The 21,263-nt window shown below is 40.4% G+C and overlaps 1 protein-coding gene across 3 annotated transcripts in view; it reads right to left on the bottom strand.

Moving 5' to 3' along the window:
* Positions 1–21,263, bottom strand: part of grik2 (glutamate receptor, ionotropic, kainate 2) — a 649,386-nt gene that overhangs the window by 218,426 nt on the left and 409,697 nt on the right. For all 3 annotated transcript variants that reach the window (XM_037980176.1, XM_037980177.1, XM_037980178.1), the window contains 2 exons: positions 15,615–15,758; positions 4,684–4,791 (listed from right to left, as the gene is read on the bottom strand). In XM_037980176.1, the coding sequence (XP_037836104.1) occupies positions 4,684–4,791; positions 15,615–15,758 (252 nt within the window). The remainder of the gene's footprint in view (positions 1–4,683; positions 4,792–15,614; positions 15,759–21,263) is intronic.

The raw sequence follows: 21,263 nt of genomic DNA, 5'->3' as shown, positions 1-21,263 counted from the left end.
CATGGACCGATCCGGTATGATGTTGCTTGGATGAACCCTTTGTGACACAACCCTCACCATTTACTCAGTTTTGGGAACGACACGAGAGATACACTGGCTTGTGTTCCCTAGTGGCTGGTTTAAAGAACTTTCTTGACTAAGTACATTTGAACATTTTTCTTTTCTTAAATGAGACATTTATTTATTTCATAATTTAATGGTATATTTAATTTCATGATTTACTAATTTATTTAATTTTGTCTCTTTTACTGGTCATAGTGGAAGTCAAATACTGAATTAAAAAAATTCTTAGTAACAGCATTTTAATCAGAAATTAGAAAAATGGATGAAAAAAAAATTATGAGGACTTCTGGATTAGGACGCTACAAAATGGCTGCATAAAAGTGCTGCTTAACCCACAAAACTTGCTTGTTTGCAAACAAATTTGCTATAATATATCAAATAAGGAAAGAGCAACAGTGAAAGACAAGCAGAACAAATCAAAAATAAGGAGACAAAACAAAGTTATTAATGAAGACACCAAAACCAATGAAGAAGGCACATTGGCTAATGCTAACAAGTCAAATAATTCTTTTTTATATAGCACTTTTCAGCAACAAGGTCGTTCAAAGTGCTTGACATCATGAAAACACAAAAATACAGAGTCGTCATGCACAATAATAGCAAAAGTAAAACAAATAGCTAGGAAACTAAGACATAAAAAGCTAAACTAAACTTATTTAAAACACGTCATACTGATTCATTCTAAAGATAAACTGAGCAAAACCAAACTAAGATGTAATAAACTGATAATAACCTAACAAACAAAACAAGGATTTAAAAACGTCAACAGATAAGAGACAATACAAGCCAAGTCAGACTAAACTAAACTAAAGGTGCCAGAGGGCTAACTAAGAGTACCAAAGGCAAACTAAGAGTTAAAGCATTTCAATAAATGCCAACTTAGGGTGTCAAAAGGCTTTTTAAAAAGCTAAGTTTATCTAAAACACAGGCTAGAGAAGGGTGGCAGCCAGGCCCGGGTACCATCCGTGGACAGAGCCAGAGTTTGGGAGGACGGCCCGGGAACGGCCCAGGTACCACCCGTGATGGAGGCAGAGTTCAGACAGATGGCTCGGGAACCGCCCACGACGGGGGAAGAGTTCAGGCGGATGATCAAGGAATCGTCCTAGGCAAAGCAGAGGAGAACAAGGCGTCCTCCAGGACCCTCTGACAGACGCAGGAACTAGGAACCCCGTTGGCTCCGAAAACCCTGGGGGCTCGAGGGCGTGGTAGCCTTGGGGCTCAAGAGGCTCAGGTATGTGGGACTTTGGAGGCAGTGGAACTTCGCCTTCGTCAACCTCCACGGAGACACAGGAAGGTGGAGGTGGAGCATCGCCTTCGTCGACCTCCACAGAGACACGGGGAGGTGGACGTGGAGCGTCATCTTCATCGACCCCCACGGAGACACAGGAAGGTGGAGCGTCTTAAGCACCTTGAAATGCCTTGCTGCTGAAATGTGCTATACAAATAAAATTTGATTGATTGATTGATTGATTGATCGACCACCACTGGAGGCTCAAGGGTCCGCAGGACCAGCACTGGAAAGACCGAGAGCACTGCAGACGGCGCTGGAAACACTGAGAGCACTGCAGAGAGTGGAGCTGCTGGAGGGACTGAAGGCTCTCGAAAGAGCGGCGCTGGAGGAACTTAAGGAGATGCAGAGACTAAAAGCACTGTGAGTGGCAACTTCCTCAGGTGATGACATCTATGAGGAGCTGAAGACATAGAGGGCGCTTCAGCCACCAGAGACACAGAGGGCGCTTCAGCCGCTGGAGAGGTTTCAGCCAGCTCTGAAGCAATTTCCATGACTCTATCCAGTCCTGAAAACATGAGTTTCACCTGGGTGAGTAAGTTGTTGAAACCGGAGATACTTAGAAATTCAGGTTTGGCACGGATGATTTTTTCTATTAGAGATAAGGCAGTTCTTCTGTGAATGGGGTCCATGTTTCTTGTGGCTGAGGTGTAGTTTCATAATCTGAGTGGTTATGGATTGGTGCTCCGTAGGTGAAATCTCTGATGCCTGTATGTGGTGATGAAATGATGAGGAAGCAAAAGCTGGAGACTGGGGAACAGGATCTGGTGTATGCAGAACTGATGGAGTCATGGACTGTGCTGTGAGTGGAGATGGCTCTGGTCTTGGCGCAACAGGTGGAGGTGCAGGATTTGCTGCAGCTGGTGCCCGCCTTCACCGACAGTGTCCGCGGGATGTTGGAGAAACTGCCGACGGGAGGCAAGGCCCATCTAGAAAGCCGAGCAGGTGTTCCTGCCATAGGTCCATCAGGATGTGGACCTTTTCCTCCAAAGAGAGGGAAACACTGGTGACTGAGTCTGCTGGCTTCTGTGGTGGCTGTTTGTTCTGTCATGATTGGTGGAAAAGGAGGTGTACCCAGAACCCAGACTCATGATGAAAAGAAACTGATTTGTTTAAAATAAAAGAAAACCAAAAACAAAACGCTGACAAGGCAGCAAGAAGAAAACAATACAAAACTAACTAAATACAAAAACCGAACGGACATGGGCAGGAGACGAGCAGAACCAAACATCAAGGAAATAGACAAACAAACCAGCGAGTAAGTGGAGGAGATGACCGGGTTTTTAAAGACAGAGGGTAATTTGGTGAAGTGGGCACAGGTGAGTGATAACGAAGAGCAGGTGTAGATGGGCTCGGCAGGAAAACAAGTGACTGACTGAGGAGAGGTGAATAATAACAGGAAACAAAGACACAACAAGAACTGAACTAAGACCAGACTTACAAATATGACTGAATAAAATAAACAATAAACTCAAACTGAAACATGAAGACAAATAAGAGCAATAAACTGAATACAAAAACCCTCCAAGACAGTAATTTACAGTGTGCAGGACTGTGAGTGAAGTTTGTGGATATGGGTTCATAATTTTGTCCAACATAAGGATTTATAATAATTTGAATTTATTGTCAGCAAGATTCAATTTCTTTCTGTAAGTTCTGTTTTTTTTTCCTCTTTCCTGTTTCAAATGATTAAAAAATCCAGTCTCCATCAGATTAAATAATTTGACCAACATTTTAGACATTCTGTTGTTAAGCATTTTAGTTAAACCTAGTGCTGTTTTAAACATATTCTATAAATCAGAGGTAGGCAACCCTGGTCCTAGAGAGCCACCATCCTGCATGTTTTACTTCTTTCTCTGCTACAACACACCTGATTTGAATCAATGGGTGATTAACAGGCTTCTGCTGAACATGAAGGGGTAATTTAACCACTGAATCAGGTGTGTTGGAGCAGAGAAACAAGTAACACATGTGGGTAAGTGGCACACAAGGACCAGGACTGCCTACCCCTGCTATAAATAAACCTTTTGCTGAAATTGACAAGTAACTGTGATAACAGACACAAATAATTGAAGACACACATCAAAGGTTTGTTTGATGTGACAGTTATGGATTTGAAGTGCAAAACCTTTCTACAACTGGAGATCTCAAATTTTCTCAAGTGCTCCATCAGCCTCTGATTATTCAAAAATAGAAAGATATAAAACAAAATGTTCATGACCTTTAGAATCATGAAACTAAAGTCTAGACTGTGCACCGAAACCCAACAAATATAAATTTATAAAAGTTCCATGTTATCACTGTATTTTTTGGCTCTGAGTCTATTTTCATTTTTTCAAAACAAACAAACAGGTATTTGCCAGACAAATTAATCATGTTTATTAGTGAGGTCTGATGTCATTTTCTCACAGTGTTAGTGAGTTAATCTTTTATCTTCTCTGATGCTGATTTTTAAAATGACTTTTCTGATTGGTACATTAAAGTTTTCTTTTTAAAAACCTGAGTGGCTGACTAATGTTACTAAGGAGACAATTCTTTTCATCTCTGAGTTCACAGTAACACAAGGACACACATCATGAGTTTACAACATTTCAAGCAGTGTATCATAAACAGGTTTATATGTCAGATGTCCCGCTCAGATAAGTTCACTTCAACCATCATCATTTGAGCTGTCTGACTCTGATTGAAGGTGATTCCTCCTCCAGCCAACAAACTGTTCCTCCATTAAAGAGAAATAAACACTTTGTTCATCACCACTTTTTTCAGTCATGCGCCAGCTGAAGAATAATGAGTCTTGTCATTCTAATGTCATGAAAACAGGATTTGAGTAACACAAAAATAAGTCTGAGTTGCGACAGCGTTTAAACATTAATTCCACTGACAACGTTTTTAGGGCCAAAAAAAAAAGGAGCAGTCATACACCCTCACTCAGGGTCACAACCCTCAGCTTGACAACCACTTATCTAGACAAAGGGGGTATTTACGTTCCTGCTGTTCTTTGCACAGAACTCCGTATTCTTTTCCATAGCCTGTATTTGCAGAAATAAAAGTACAATTATAAAGTTCCATTCTCAGTACACTTGCATATTTTATCTATTATCTTTACTGACAGTTTTTCTTTCTTCTTTCATTTTTTATTATTGTTTTAATGTGTGAAATTTTATTGTGTAGCTTGTTTCTATTTGCTTATTACTTTGCAGATGATACACTGGAATTTCCCCTCTGAGGAACAAATAAATAATGATTCTATTCTCTTCTATAGAGAACACATCCCCCCCCCACACACACACACACATACATACACTTACATACACATATATTTGAAACCAAACCTTTTCAAGCCCCTCCTCTTTCAGACTGATAACATCTAGATCGAAGTCTGTTCTCAGGCCGTTTGTCCTGTTGAAAGAGATTCTCCCTGTCAAACCATCCCAGTGAGCCTGCAAAGAGAAGGAAGGAGTTAAACTTACAGCAACAAGTAGGCATCTCTGCCTTCATGGGGTTTGATTTCAGTTTTGCAGGAAAAGCAGTGAAGAAGTCTTCCTTTTTTTGTTTGTTCTTTGTTTGTGTATTTGTACAGTGAATCAAGGTGCTCAAACAGAGTCTGAGTCTCCATTTGTAACAGTGGAGAAAAAATTACCCTATTTTTTACAGATATTTAGGGCTGTGATAGAATACAATGTAGGATGAAAGCATCTCACAGAAGAACAAGCTTTTGTTCTGGCACAGAAAATCATCACAGTGGTTTTCTGTTGAGAAGTCAGACCCTGAAGTGCCTATCTTTAGTTCAACGAGTGGGACAAACAGATCTGCAAGTTACTCTGTCAGCTGTTCTCATCATAGTACTATGACTCAGTGTCTGAGTAATACTCCACTTATACTGCTGCTGCTGCTGAGAGATGTGTGGATAACTTAGAATAATATTTTATTTGTCCCTGAGCAGGGAAACTGACATTGTTGCAGCAATTTAACAGAAATTTTCAGCGAAGATTAATATGATTTGCCCTTATTTAATGAGGAAAATGCAACAGAGTTTAAACATAATTGTAATAATACTTAAAAAGACCAACTATTATCTAATTATTGTTTCTTTTTTTGTTAAATGTATTGAAAAAGTTTTCTTCTCACTGCTTCTTTCACTTGTGAAATGTTTTTGACAGTAATCAAACAATAATAACCTCCATATGAGTCAATCAACAGCAAATGCAGCAAATGGTAAAAATGCTCTTTGGTCCTGGCTGTGTTCAGCCTAGCTGTTAATTAAAATGGTCAAGTTTTTCTTTGAATGTCAATATTTCCAGTAAAAATACACCTGCCACTGAATCTGCAGCATCATTAAGCAAAGTAACAAAAATGGAGAACATGAAGCTCTCCAAACCAGCTAGGAATACAGTATGTGTTAGAGAAAGACAGATAAACTTAGGGTGTAAAAAAAACCTAGTGGCACCAGAATGGAACCACATGAAAGTTGAAGAAAAAAAGGTAGAGTATCAAACCTTATATGTCAGGCAAGGAGGGCAGAGAAAGGCAATAGAAGGACCAAAGATAACTCTGGTGAACTTTTAAAGCCCAGTTAGCAGAGACTTCAGCCTTTGGACCATTTTAAGCCATAACTACAGTCCACAAACATGAACTTTTGTGAAATAAATAATCTCTGCAAACATGTGGAAGATGGTGATCTGCTGAGATGAGATGAAATTTGAAATATCTGGTCATTTAAAAATCCCCACATGTATAATAAACTCATTAACTCTGGTGACAATATCAACTCAGTGAAGTATTCTGACTATTAAAGTATTTACAGAAACTATATCTGGTCTTAAACAGAAAATTTCTTGGGCACTGGTAAACACAAACACCACATACTGCTGCTAAAGTAACACTGTATGTCTTAAAATAAAACATCCCAGTCAAAGCTATTTATCCATCTCAGTCTGATTCGTTTCTGTTTTAAGGAGTGTGCAAAACTTTCAGTACTGTAGCTTGATGTGTCAAACTGACAGAGTTGATACTTTTTGGATTTGATGCAAACATGGATGAAAAAAGAAATACAAAATAAAAACAACTTTTTGAAGTCTTTACATTTGTGGGTAGACTTTAGGTTTTCTGTTTTTTCATCAACAGTCATTGCACCTTAAAAAAATGAGCTGCATATCGTGCTGACCAGATTATACAAACAAACCCAAAAGGTATATGTATAATATCAGGTTAAAAAGAAACAAAATTAAAAATTGCTAAATTGGGAGAATATTTTTCAAGGCAAGGTACAAATGTATTTTTCAAAAGAGCTTTTTAATTTGTTAGTAATTAAGTTTTAAAAGGGAATACTGCACTCATTCCCAGATAGTTTTTAGTCATGACCTTTCAATTGTAAACTATATCAAGCAATATAGTTTAAAATAAAGTTTTTAGATTTCCTTTGATATTGCAGCAAATTTAGATAATTTTATCTGACGTTTTAGAAACATATTTACGTGAATATTTCACATAAAAAGCAGTTTTGACCTGTGTGATTTTGTTACCTTAGAAAACATGAACTTTCCCCCAAAGCACCAGATGATGAGACGACAAAAAAGAAGAAAATCAGGAAGATTTGGGAATGAACGATCAACATTGCATAATAAAAACTGTGAGGTGATGTACATCCACCTAATTAGGTGTGGCTCATTGTATTGTTGTTTCATACATGTTGGATCTCAACCATCCATCTTTTTCACCTGTAACTTGATCACCAGTAAGTACAACGCACAATAGATCATAGAGGTGTCACTACATTGAGGGTTGCCTAATCTCTAACCTCTTTTCAGAAACAAAGTTTTGGATTAGCTACTCTAGCCTCTCCAATACAGCAAATGTGTGAAAATTACTAAAACTTTAAAATGGGTTCTAACAAGATTGAGTCAGGTCCTCTGGACAATTACTTCTTAGATGAAGTAATTGAAGTAATTCATCTTCTATCCAAAAGACTTCTTCAGTCTGAGCAACTGCAAGAAAACTCAGACTTATAAGCAGCACCTTCACTTATGACACAAAAAACTAGTTGTTCACATGCAAAAGAGGACCATCAGCCTAACGGCCAATCGTTAGTGCCCTGATGGCCGCTTGCTATTCATAAAGGGCTGAGCAATACTTCTTCTAGTTGTTTACTCTTTTGCATGTGAACAACTAGTTTATGGTGTCACACACAACTGGTTGATTCACTATGCAAAGGTGCTGCTTATCAATTACATTAATAAACAGTAAATATCACAACGTACTCTACCAAAGCACATTGTGAATATTGGATGGCTATTTTTAAAGCGCATGTTCAGCACTGCTGCCGGTCCTTCCCCTAGTAATAGGAAGCTAAACATGTCAATTTCACCACCTGGGTCAAAAATGCTGAAATAAACACCAGTTTCAGGTGAAAAATTCTACTTATATCATGAAGACGCACACAGTATTCAAACACATGATTTTAGAAAAGAACAGAGTGGATGGCAATTCCTTCTCCATAAATGCTGCTCTTACGGCACTGCACCACACATAAAACAACTTACTAAATTACGATAGGCCAACAACAATTTATTGAATGAGACAAAATCTTGTCCAGATACATATGGCAAGGTAAAAGACCCATAATTCGACTAAAACTTTACAAATGGCAAAAGGAAAAGGGGGATGGAGCCTTTCCTCTCTCAGGGATTACTACTGGGCAGCACAACTGAGGCCTATGGCATGCTGGTGCAATCCTTTATATGAAGCATAGTGGAAAAGTATTGAAGAGGGCCTGAACTCCATTCCCATACATGTACATATAGCTAACAGCGACCTGCAAGGCTTTATAAAAAACACATAAAACCTATGGATCAAGTTGACTCTTAAAATACGGAAAACAGAAACAACAACACACAAATTAGTAGTAGACATAGTAATCTTAAAGTGGTGAACATTTGATAAACATTTTGTTCCGAATACATTACTCCAACTACCTCATTCCTAATCCTATCCGTCCTTGTCCCTCCCAAGGAGAACCTCAACATCTTCAGCTCTGCCACTTCCAGTTCTGTCTCCTGTTATCTTGTCAGTCCCACTGTCTCCAAACCATACAGTATAGCTTGTCTCACCACTATCTTGTAAACATTTCCTTTGACCTTTACTGACACCCTTTTGTCACAAAACACTCCTGAAACTTTTCTCCATCCACTCCATCCTGCCTGGACTCTCTTCTTCACCTCTTTACCACACTCCTCATTTTCCTGGATAGTCAACCATAAATACTTAAATCCTGCACTTCTGTGACCTCTGCTTCTTGTAGCCTCACTGTTCCACCTGCCTCCCTCTCATTCACACACATGTACTCTGTCTTGCTACAGCTGATTTTCATCCCTCGTCTTTCAAATGCATACCTCCATCTCTCCAAGTTCTCTTCCACCCATTCCCTGTTGTCACCACAGATCACAATGTCATCTGCAAACATCATAGGATTTCTGTCTGACCTCCTCTGTTAGTCTGTCCATCACCAGAGCAAACAAGAAGGGGCTCAGAGCTGATCCTTGATGCAGTCCCACCTCCACATTGAAGCTATCTGTCACTCCTACAGCACACCTCACCACTGTCCTGCTGTCCTCATTCATGTCCTGTACCAGGCTAACATACTTCTCTGCCACTCCATATTTTCTCATACAACACCATCGCTCCTCCTTCCGCAACTTGGTGTATGCTTTTTCTAAATCCACAAAGACACAATGAAGTTCTTTCTGACTCACTCTGTACTTCTCTATCAACATCTTCAAAGCAAAGACTACATCTGTGGTGGTCTTTCTTGGCATAAACCATACTGCTGCTCACAAATAGTCACCTCTTGTCCAAGCAGTGACGTGCGGTGAGGTTCATGGTTGGTGAGGCACTGACTCCTTTAGAGTCAGATTTACAAATATATAAACCCAAAAGGGTAGCTTATTCAATTAGCTGCTGGTTATTTCATATCTCGTCAGCATTCTTCACACACAATCTCTCTCTCTCTCTCTCTCTCTCTCTCTCTCTCTCTCTCTCTCTCTCTCTCTCTCTCTCTCTCACTCACTCACTCACTCACTCACTCATTGTCTCACACACATGCGCGCGCGCGCACACACGTACGTATTACAGATAAGATAAGAAAAAACGTTACAATTACCATTTTGGCAGTCTGATGGAGCAAAACAAAAATTAACGGCTCGCGGCAGTGCAGGACAGCAGCAACAAGCTCCCATTGGCTCAAGTACGCCCCCTTCAGTGTGGCAGAGTACTGCCTGCCTCACAGGTTTTCGCAGCACACGGCCGGCGAGACAGGGCATCCGCATTGGAATGGCGAGCCCCTGCTCTGTGCTCCACTGTAAAATTAAAGGCTTGGAGCTCCTCCAGCCAGAGAGCCACTTGCCCCTCGGGTTCCTTGAAGGACATCAGCCACTGGAGAGCAGCGTGGTCAGTCCTGATGGTGAATGGTGTACCACACAAGTAGTACTTAAAGTGTCTCACTGCCATCACCACAGCCAGAAGCTCTCGCCTCGTAACACAATAGCGTTGTTCACTTTTATTCAGGATCCTGCTGAAATATGCCACCACCCTCTCCCCATTGGGCCCAACCTGAGATAGCACAGCACCCAGTCCCACATTACTTGCGTCCGTGTCCAGGAGAAATGGCATGTTTGGGTCTGGTGGGGTGAGGACCGGAGACTCCGTTAGGGACCTGTGGAGACAGTCGAATGCCTGCTGACAGTTAAGAGTCCAGCTGAAGTCACGGTTCTTCTGCAGCAGGTGAAAAAGTGGTGCAGCAATGGAGGAAAAATTCTTCACAAACCTCCTGTAGTAGGAGGCCAGCCCAAGGAAGCTTTTAAGTTGGACTTGGTCAGTTGGGGTGGGCCACTCTTTGATGGTGTGGACCTTTTCCTCCAATGTGCTGATGCCCTCACGGCCCAGCTTGTGGCCCAGAAACTCCACCTCCCTCCTCATAAAGTGGCACTTATCCGGATGTAGTTTAAGGCCTGCCGCGGACACTCTCCTCAGCACCTGTCTCAGGGAGTCCAAAGCATTGTCGAAGGAGTTTCCGTGCACCAGGAGATCGTCCAAATAAACAAGGCACTTCTGGCGTGGGACCCCAGCCAGTACACTGTCCATTAGTCTTTCAAAGGCGGCGGGAGCATTGCACAGGCCAAAGCTGAGGACTCTGAACTGCCACAGTCCCCTGTTAGTGCAGAAGGCCGTCTTTGGTCGGCACTCTGGGGACAGCGGCACCTGCCAGTATCCACTTCGGAGGAGGAAGTGGATACTGGAGAACCAGGAGGACCCTGCTACCAAATCCAAACACTCGTCCACTCTGGGAATAGGATACGAGTCCTTTTTTGTGACTTTGTTTAAGGGTCTGTAGTCCACACAGAAGCGCATCCTCTGGCTGTTTTTCTTTGGCACCATCACTACAGCTGAGGCCCAGGGGCTGTCAGATGGCTCAATAATGCCTGTCCTTAGCATCTCACCCAGTTCCTTGTCAGCCGCCTCCTAGAGCTAAAGGGAGGCGGCGGGGGCGCACTTTGATGGGTCGAGCATCACCAGTATCGATGACATGCTCCACTAAGTCAGTAAGGCCAACTTCACTCTCATTGAAGGCAAAAGTGTCCTTAAATTCTAGGAGCACCTGCCATACACTCTCCTGCTGTTGGTGAGTCAATCCCTCACAATTCCTGGCCCAGATTTCCCTCACCGCAGACAGTCGCTCCTCCCCCTCAGTTTGTTGGTCATCTGGTGGTGATGTGGGGGTCTCTACGGTGGAAGCAACCGCTGCTGCGAGGGGTGGGTTCAATGAGGGGGGAACAAGCTGTATCATCTCTCCTTCAGGGAGTATCAGCAATCCTTTCCCCAAGTCCAACACTCCCCCATGGCTCGCAGAAAGTCCAGTCCAAGGATGCAGGTATCCTGCACGTCTGCCACCCAGGCAGCGTACTGCACCGTGAGGTCTCCCACCGTAAACTGAAACACTCCCCTCCCTTTGATTGGGGCCAGGTCACCAGTCACAGTCTTAAGTTGCACATCAGTTGTGTGCCCCCCCCGGTTCCCCCAGCTGCTCAACAGGTGTCAAAGTTGCCCTCACTACAGGTGTGTCCTCAACTCCCCCAGTGGATCCGGTCAACACCTCTCTTTCCAGCGCCAATTCTAGAGCTGCACTGAGTGTAGCTGGGCGTGCAAGTTGAGTTTGTATGCGGAGTTCTTTGGGACTGAGGGCAGAAACTGATCCCGGGCAAGCTCTGCTTGCACCGCAAGTGGCATATTGTTATAAGCTCGCCTGCAGAGACACTCAATGTCGTGGGCCAGAATGCGCAGAGGCTCTCCAGGCAGTCTGTGCCTGTTGTGGAACTCTGACCGCAGCTGCACAGGTTGGTTATACTGTCCAAAACGTCTCTGTAGCGCCCCAACTAGAGCAGCAGGAGAGGAGCAGCATCCCTCCTCTCCTCCTCCCTCAGTAGAAGCAAACAGGCAGCAGCATCTTCGCACAGACACAGAGCTAATTGCAGAGCTTTATGTTCCTCAGTCCATCCAGCTGCAGCAGCCAACAATTCAAATTGAGCCAAAAACACCTCCCATGGCGTCTTACCGCTAATCTTTGGCGTTTTTATGCTAGCGGCAGCTTCATGCCCCTGGGCACCACCATACTTATTTACATCACGTGAATACCTCCAGTCCGCCAGAACTGCGGTGATGGCGCGATAAGTTCTTAAGTCTGGCCGACCCCGGCAAGAACCCAGCTTCAGCGGACAGTTGCAGCACCGCCTCTCTCACCCCATACGCAGGTGAACGTGGTCGAGCTGCCATCTTCTGCTCCTCTATCTTAATCTTGTCCGTCATCATCTCCGTGTGTCAGTGACCAACTCCGCAGCGACAGGCTCGTACTTTTCGCTTCTGACACCAATGTAGCGTTCTCTCTGCTAGCAAAACAGCAGACAATTATTGTAGAACAACACAACAAAGGGGAGATACAGGTTCCGACTCTGGTTACAGGTTGTTTGTCACACCGTCGCGGCGCGCAGCCAGCCAAAATCCCAGACCAGCGCGAGAGCGAGCCCCCTCCCCACCCTCCTTTTCCCAATAACACTTGCGGCAACACATAACATGTCTAACTTAAAGTGACAGTAACACCAGAAGTGCACAATAACCCTTTACGAATCGTTACAATATTATGTAATTGTAGCTAATATTATTTGGCAAACAACAAAATGGTAACAGGAGGAACTGGTATTCTTTCTCGCATTAGCTCTTGCTGTTTTTTTTTTTCTTCACATTTTGAAGTTTTCCCAGTGACACAGATTTAAGGAGGCAATGGAAAACTGCAGTAAGAAGGGAGGGTTTTGTTGCTACAGAGTCGTCTCAGCTCTGTAATGAACATTTCAAGCCAGACGACTTTAACAGGACCATCTTAGAGATGCTGTGACCCCACCTGTCTTCAACTTCCCAGCTTATCTCCAAAGAGGAGTTTTTTTACTGCAGTGTGAGACCGTGGAATGACCTGGAGTTTTTAAAGACTACTTTTCCAGGCCTTTAAAAAAAACTGCATGTGTGTGTGCATTCACAGCACATAAAAATATAAAGAATTTATTGATGTGGTGTATATAGAAGGCTGAGGATTGTGTGTGCATATGTGTGTGTGAGAGTAAAATAAATTGAAATGAACAATCAAACTTGTTTCTTTATTAAAATCTATTAATATGCCATACTATATGTCTGTCTTTGTTATAGAGCATAAAACAAAGTATTTTAGCATGATAGCACGTATTTTTAATGTGTAAAAGCTTCCTGTATATTAGCTACATCTCTGCTGTTTGTAACAAACCAAACTGTGTAAAAAACAGGTAAAGATTCAGAGAGTTCTGATTATTTTAGTCAGACATACAGCTTCCTCAGGACAAAGAAATGAACCGGGGGACGCGTTAAGGGCCAAGATGGCAGCCGCAGTGACTCGTCAGCTCCAACAGACAGCGTCAGTCTTCGAGGTGTCTGTGTAAACAATGTCTATGGTGGCCGGTAACAAGCTAACATTTGTTGTTTGCTAGCGCTCCTTACCAAAGTTCCGGGTCACCTAAACCAGTTACAATTAAATATTAAAATCAAATTCTGTCCTGCTGCCCGTTTTTCCATCCTGTGTTTTGGATCCCATATTTATTTGGTCGGGTTTAGGTGACCTGGAAGTTTGGTAAGGAGCGCTAGCAAACAACAAATGTTAGCTTGTTACCGGCCACCATAGACATTGTTTACAAAGACACCTCGAAGACTGACGCTGTCTGTTGGAGCTGACGAGTCACTGCGGCCGCCATCTTGGCCCTTAACGCGTCCCCCGGTTTTGGATCTCAGCCTAAAAGTGAAATAAGAAAAACCTGGCGCTTTATAATGAAAACCAAAAAACAAAATAACCAGTGTATTTTTCATTATTTGATTTTGATTGTCAATTAAAAATGGAAAGAACGAATGATACACGGATTCAGTCAGTTTTTCATTATTTGATTTTTGATAGTCAGATGAAAATGGAAAGAACAAATGACACACGGATTTACACGGATTATTGTAGTCAAACTGAATTTTGATTACAACAAAATACAGTTTCAAAGCAAATTAATTCAGTTTCAAGGCATTAAATTTAGTTTCAATTTAGTGAAATTAATTTTCAAACCAATAAATTTAATTTCAAATTACGCAAATTCAAATTCAGTTTGAGCAATTAAAATTCATTTTCTGATGGTACAAGTTTCTGCCTATACATACACAGGATGGAGAGAATAACTGCAGAAGTAAATTACAAGAAGGGCCGTTTACTTAACTTTGGAAGAAATGGATAGACTATATAAAACTGTGCAGACCACATGTTGACACTGTGTAACAATAACTACATTCATTATCTTTGAGTTAATGTTGTTTTTTCAGATAAAAGTGACATTCAGGCAGATTGTTTGTAACAATGTAATAATTGAAGTTGATATACATGCTACATTTGTTGCTGAATGTCAATTAAAAAAGCAAATAAAAAACAGGATTTTAGTGGTTTCTAAAACAAGGTCTATACTGTCTTTATATCACTTTAGAAAAGACAGTACTTTTTGACTAAAGTCTCCTTCGCAAAGTGTTTAAGGTCAAAGGTTGAGGTGACAAACATGGACGAAGGATGATGTCAAAAAACAACTAAAGCAGGGGTGTCAAACTCCAGGCATCGAGGGCCGCTGTCCTGGGAGTTTTAGGTTTTTCTGCTCAAACACACCTGATTCAAATGGTTTAATTACCTCCACACCAAATCAAGTTCTCCAGGAGCTCAGCAACAAGTCATGCATATAAACCAGGTGTTTTAAAGCAAGAACACATCTAAAACATGCAGGACAGCGGCCCCCGAGGAATGGAGTTTGACACCCCGTGAACTAAAGGATGCAATTTTTTAATGGGATGTTAGTTCACATGAACTGTTAAATTCACTACAATTGTTTTACAACTATGGTAATTGTATAAAAAATATGTAAAAGGCCCTGAAAAGTACTTCTGACACTATACTCAAAATAATAAAAATATAAAGAATTCAATAATTTAAAAAGTGCGACAAATGTTAGCTTTATGTTGTCAGGTTAAAAAAAGCAATGATTTTTATTGTGTATTTTTGCAGAAAATGTGATGTTATGTGATATAGATGCACAGTAACTAAGTTAAAATGGTCCCACATTTTAAAACTTAGCTAGGTTCACAAAATGTTTCAGAATTTTAACTAAAACATTCAGTATATCTTTTACAAAAAAAAATAAAAAGCTAATTTTGTGAGAAATTTATTTTGAGAAATTTCAATTTTTTTTTATTTTTTTTTAGAAAATGATACAGGGAATAAAGTCTCAAATGCTCATTTTTCTTGTTTTTACCACTTATTGAGACCTGGAAAATGTTTAAAACTAATTCCATACTTTTTAAAATCACATAGAAACTTTATTTAAACAAAGCTGTACTTTGTTTATCCTAATTGTAACACAGAGATAATTGTGGAATTCAAAGAGCAGGCTCTCTAAAAGGAAGCCTGTAAGCTTTTTGTACATACAAAAACAAACAAACAAACAAAAACTTTTCCATAGCAATAAATAAATAGATAACTGCTATCCATTTATACATTCCCACATAATGTTTACAGCCTTTTTTAAGTTCTGCCCTTCATTTCTTAGGGAGCATTTGCTTGCTGTGCGAAGCTTCAGTGTAAGTTGAAGAGAACGAGGAAGAAGTAGACAAGCATCTACAGTACCTCTTTGATGAGAGCCATGAAACGGTTCCCGAAGCGCCAAGGCTTGTGTCGGTTGCACTGTAATGAGCTGACAGTGATCTGCTGAGACTGCTGCACAGCCACGGCCACCATGTGCACAGCATCGTACATCAGTGCGGCATCTGTCTATAAAGCAGGACAAAGGCAAAGAATCAGAGGGTCAACAACAACATAATAATAATAATAATAATAATATTGACCTTTACAGCTCTGTTACTAGCTCACTTGGCTGCTCAGTGATCCAAACAATGAGTCTCAGCCACCCATGTGCTGGTGACCCGGACACTGATCATAACTGCTCACATCCCTGTGATTGACAATTTATTCTTGCTTCTGATGACATATTCATCCCACTGACAAATACTATTGGACAGAAATAATGCTTTTACTTCATAGCTGTTCGGTGAACCTATTCTGTATAAAGTTGAACAGTCATAATACCATGTTTGCTAAATTTTCAGTTATCATGGTTATAAGAATACATTTTCAGTCAATGAATTTCTTCAATTTTGAAAATATTTCAGGTTAAAAAACATTTCTAAGACAAATTAGCAACTAAGGCAGTAACAATATTTTCAAAATAAATTAACAAAATATGTTCCCAGTAACTCTTCCTATGGCCAAAACTGAATATTGAAGCAAAAATAACAGACAAGAAAAGAGTCTTGTGTGCAGCTTGATATCCACAGGCAAACACATACTAAGCCATCTGTGGGCTGCCAGAATTTTCTGTCTCAGTGCTTGTTGTTATATTTATATGTTAAAGTCTTGACAGTAAACAGTCGGTCCAAACACAGAAAGGCTGCTGAATCTATCACAGAAGTGTCAGTCATCCACGCTTCACGAAAGAAGCCTATAATTCTGAGGATCCTCAAATTAATAAATAAATAAAACAATGAATTGAATTAGTGTTTGTCTCGCTTGATTGAAATGCAATCAACTCAGCTCTTCACTGTTGTTGCATGAAAATCATGCCCCTAGGTGTTTAGAAAAGCCTTGTCCTTTTTTGTCGGAAGAAAACACATCCACCTCTGTCAGTGTTTTTATTAGTGCTCTGCATGAGTGACTTTTGTTGTAACTTGGTGCTTTAGAAATCAACTGAATTAAATTGAAAATAATAAGTTTTGGAAATGTCTATATCTGGTTTTATATTTAAACAAGTCATAAGACTTCACCACAACTTGTACAAAAATGCTGTTGTGTTTTATTTGTTTGCAGCTGCTATATGTGACATGTAATGAATGCATTGTGGGTTAATGTGGTAGATAATTATAGGTTAGAAAGGGCAGAAAACGGCATTTAGACAATACTATAATAATCATCGCTGTTTAGTCAGAATAGGGGACTTTGAAAATACCCTCCAACTGTCTGTTCGTCTGGATAACTTAAAAAATAAGCACCATGCCAATTTCCATTTTGGTGTGTGAATGTGTCTAGGCATGGTCTCTAAAAAAACTTGGTTGGCATGTTAAAATCCAGACTGGCCAATAGCATATATATGCAAATCTTGTGAGCTGGATAACTTGAAAAATGTGTGTAGATGCACCTAGACATAAAAAAGCTTGCTATCAAAAATTCAGTTTCCATGTCAAAATCCAAGCTGGCCAGAGTCATATAAACTTTGTGATCTGGATAACTTGAAAAATAAGCAACATTCCAACTTCCATGGTGGTGTGTTGATGTGTCTAGTAAAAATATGGGATAGTGGCACTTGAGGACCAGGGTTGCCTACCCCTGGTCCTCAAGTGCCACTATCCCGTATTTTTACTTGTTTCCCTGCTCCAACACACCTGATTTGAATCAATGGATGATTAACAGGCTTCTGCAGAAAATGAAGAGGTAATTTAACCACTTAATCAGGTGTGTTGGAGCAGGGAAACAAGTAAAACATGCAGGATAGTGTCTCACTAGGACCAGGGATGCCTGACCCTGGGCTAGACATAGGTAAGGCTCCTGTTGAAAACTGGGTTGCCACATCAAAATCCAAGCTGGCCACGATCATATATATGTAAACCTTGTGAGCTGAATAACTTGAAAAATAAGTGATGCACTGCAAGGATTAAAGGAGAAAAAAAATCTTTTGACTAAATTTTTTTTCTACCAATATGAGTAAGTGCTAACAACAAGAAAATCAAATATAAAAAAACTGCAGAAAAAAACTGCATGTTCCACCCCTGGCTTTGTTATTACACCTGGTGGCAAATAACATTGCTCCCTTCACATTACAATGAGGTGAAGTGAAGTAATGTGAAATTTATTTATATAGCACTTTTCAGCAACAAGGCAATTCAAAGTGCTTTACAACACAGAAACAACAAGGTACAGAATCAAATACAGAAATACAGAGATAAAAGTATAACAATAATAGGTCTTGTATATGATATGTTGAAGTCGGTCAGTGATGTGTAAGCTAATAGACCGTTTGGACATGAATGAACTTTCCTCTAAGAGGAAACGTTTTAAAAATATCAAGACTACTAATCAAAAGCAATTCTAGCTAACAGAACGGTTGATAGAATGATATTGATAATAATAACAAGTCTTTAGTATACTAGGTACAGAGCTGTTCAGTGATCTATAAATCAGTGGGAATATTTTAAAGTCTGTTATTTAACTTGGATAAAAACTTTCATCTAAGAGGAAATATTAAAGTTGATACAGTGATAATAGGTCTTAATAGACCATTTAAATATGAATAAGTTTTCTTCTTAGAGAAGCATTAATAAGATAAATCTATTTTATTGAAATTGAAGATAGCTGGCCAACAAGGCCGGCATCGGGGGAGCCAAATTCAGATAACAACAATTGTTTTGGGTCAGGCTGACTTTTATTTTCCGTCTGCCTTGAAAGTCTTGCTGGTGCTTCTCAATGGTGAATCCAAACAGCCAAATTCCAGGTCTATTCCACCAGATCCGAGCAAACAACTTTCTCCAAGATTTATCCCATTTCATTCCTGAGTCCAGGAACTGCATTTAGCTTGCAATCCTGTGAAAGGGTCACATCAAGTGTGCGATTCTGCTCATGTAACATCACAGTCTGAGTGTTGATCGCTCTGCAGATCCCATCAAGCATTCCTGGCAGCTTCTCAATGGTCAGAACCGCTGCCAGGATTTTACGAATTTGTCGACATGTCAGGTAACTGCCCAATCCAAACAGCAGAAATCCTGTAATCAAAAACCCAAATATGTAAAGATCCTCCACGTCCTCGACTGATAAAGTCGATAGGCACACAATCTTCCACTTCTGCCAGGAATCCATTGTGTATCCAGCAAAAGATATCCCATCTGGACAAGCGGGCTCTCCCTTGCCCTGTCTCCTTGTCGAGAAAATTTGATCAATTGCGTTGAGAGACCAGCTGACCAGATCAATAGTTCATAATTTTTGGGAAATATGCAAAGAGAGGCTCCGAAAAGAGACAAGACACAGAGCTGAGCAGGGCAGACAAGGGAGGGCTCAGGAGACAGAGAAAAAGATGTCCGCCTTCCAGCAGGAGCAAAGAAAAAGTGGTAAAGATATTTTCCCTCCAAATTTTTATCAACAAAGATGTAATGTAACACTTCGTCCTTTGTGAAAACTTTCTTTAAATTTAGCTTCAGTCGATCCGAAACACACACGAATATGTCCGTGCAGCTAAACACCGTTGAGCACTGCAGGTGCAGAAAAACATTTACCTTGAAAAATAAAAGTATTTACTATTCAAGACTCTGTGACAGAGGACATCTGCGTACCGCTTGTTAAAACTCTTATTCCAACCAAATTTATTTGTTCTTGAGAACTGATACTAAATAATATGATGGAGAAAACTCAGGCATGCATGGGAACAACATACAAACTCCACACAGAAAAGGCCCCAGGTGGAAGGGAAACCTGCAAACTTCTTGCTCCGATGCAGCAGCTCACAGCTCAAACCCCTGCACCATCATTTAAAAAATTTCACAAAAGTTTTTTTTTTTTAATTTCCAATGGGTTGGTGTTACTTCTGCAGCAGTTTTTCTTCCTGGAATCTGGAGGTATCTGTAAGTTTTGTTGGTACATACAGAGAATCTGAAAATGCAATGCGCTCAGATAACCTGGCTACTTTCTCTTTTTCAGATTTTCTTTGATGGGCCTTATAAGAGTCAAGACACTTATTTAGTCTGCACTAACAACTTGTTTGTTATTCTGCTTTTGTGAGAATGTCAAAATTCAAGATGAAAACCATCTCTAGCTTTTGTGTGTCTCATTCATGTTACAGCACATAGTTCTGCTGGTGCTCTCATTATGCCCAGTGAGGACAGCCTTTCACCACAGCCTGACACTACTCTTTGTGCTTGACTGTGAAAGAGTTTAGTGAGGCTGCCAGCTTTGGACAGGCTGTCATACTCTCAGAGCTGAGGGCAGGAGTGGATCCAACTCTATGATTTTCACTCTGCCATCTTCTCTCTGTAAATTAAATCAACAGGCTCACAAGGACCTTTATAATAGTATTGTGACACCCTGTCAGTCATTTACAGCCATTTGCTGAAAACAGAAAACATCAGCAGGATCAGACTGGCATTTAACTGTTCAAAAATTCATAAGGCTGGAATCAACTGACTGAACTTTAGTGGAAGATAGTTGTGGAAGAATATTTGAAATGGGTCATCCCAGATACAGCATTTTAGTTAAAAAAGAGTCAACATTAAATGCCAAGTATTCCTCAAAAGAGCAAACATTGAGGCAAGTTTTTGACTAAGATGATCCTATGTAGAGAAATTAAAATGTTGTAGCCATTTTGATAAAATGTTGAAAATAACAAAGTGCAATCTTGTGATACTGCTAGACATCATGCTCAGAGTGTTTTGTTAACAACTCTCAGCTACTACCACATCAAACTGTAGCTCAATATCAAAACTGACTGTACTGTATCCATTATTATGTTTGCTAATATCAGTAACCTGTGGACACCATCTTGAATTGGACTGACTACAAATGGTAATCAACTATATCCAATTGTTTAATCCTGAAAGACACATTAAATAATAATTGTATTCATTCATGAGAACAGAATTGACTGTTTGAAAAATAAGCAACACACTGACTTCCATTGTGTGGATGCGTCTTGGCATAAGATCGTGTGGATGCGTCTTGGCATAAGATTGCGATCAAAAATTGAGTTGCCACGTCAAAATCCAAGATGGATACACAGTACAATGTTTTCTAATGAAGCATTCAGTAAATGTATCCAATAAATAACTCCACGAAATCAAGAAAAAATATTTCTGAACATTTGTTGTGGTGTCTGTTAACAGAAATTATGAAATATTGAACAGATCAAACAAGGTCTTAAATGTTATAGAAACATTACGGTTGCTATTTACAAAATGATAGTGTTTTGGTTTGAATATAATAATTTTAATAACAATATTGTGACTGCCTGCCTGGCGATTGAACCCTAACCTTCCCCATGTGAGGTAGACGTGCTAACCATTGTCCTGGCACAGACAAATCAGACACAGCTCACTGGAAGCTACGTATCTATGCAAGCTCTCCTGTTTTTCTTTTGAATATCAGAGTTCCAAATTAAATCTTTTATCTGGGCTTGGGATCAGTTAAAGTCACCCAAAAGAGAAACTCAAAATTATTTCAATGTGGGGGGGGGGGGGGGGGGGG

This window comes from Kryptolebias marmoratus, linkage group LG16, assembly GCF_001649575.2.
Source record: "Kryptolebias marmoratus isolate JLee-2015 linkage group LG16, ASM164957v2, whole genome shotgun sequence".
In the NCBI taxonomy this organism is placed as follows: Eukaryota; Metazoa; Chordata; class Actinopteri; order Cyprinodontiformes; family Rivulidae; genus Kryptolebias; species Kryptolebias marmoratus.
This window is presented reverse-complemented; position numbering and strand designations above follow the sequence as displayed.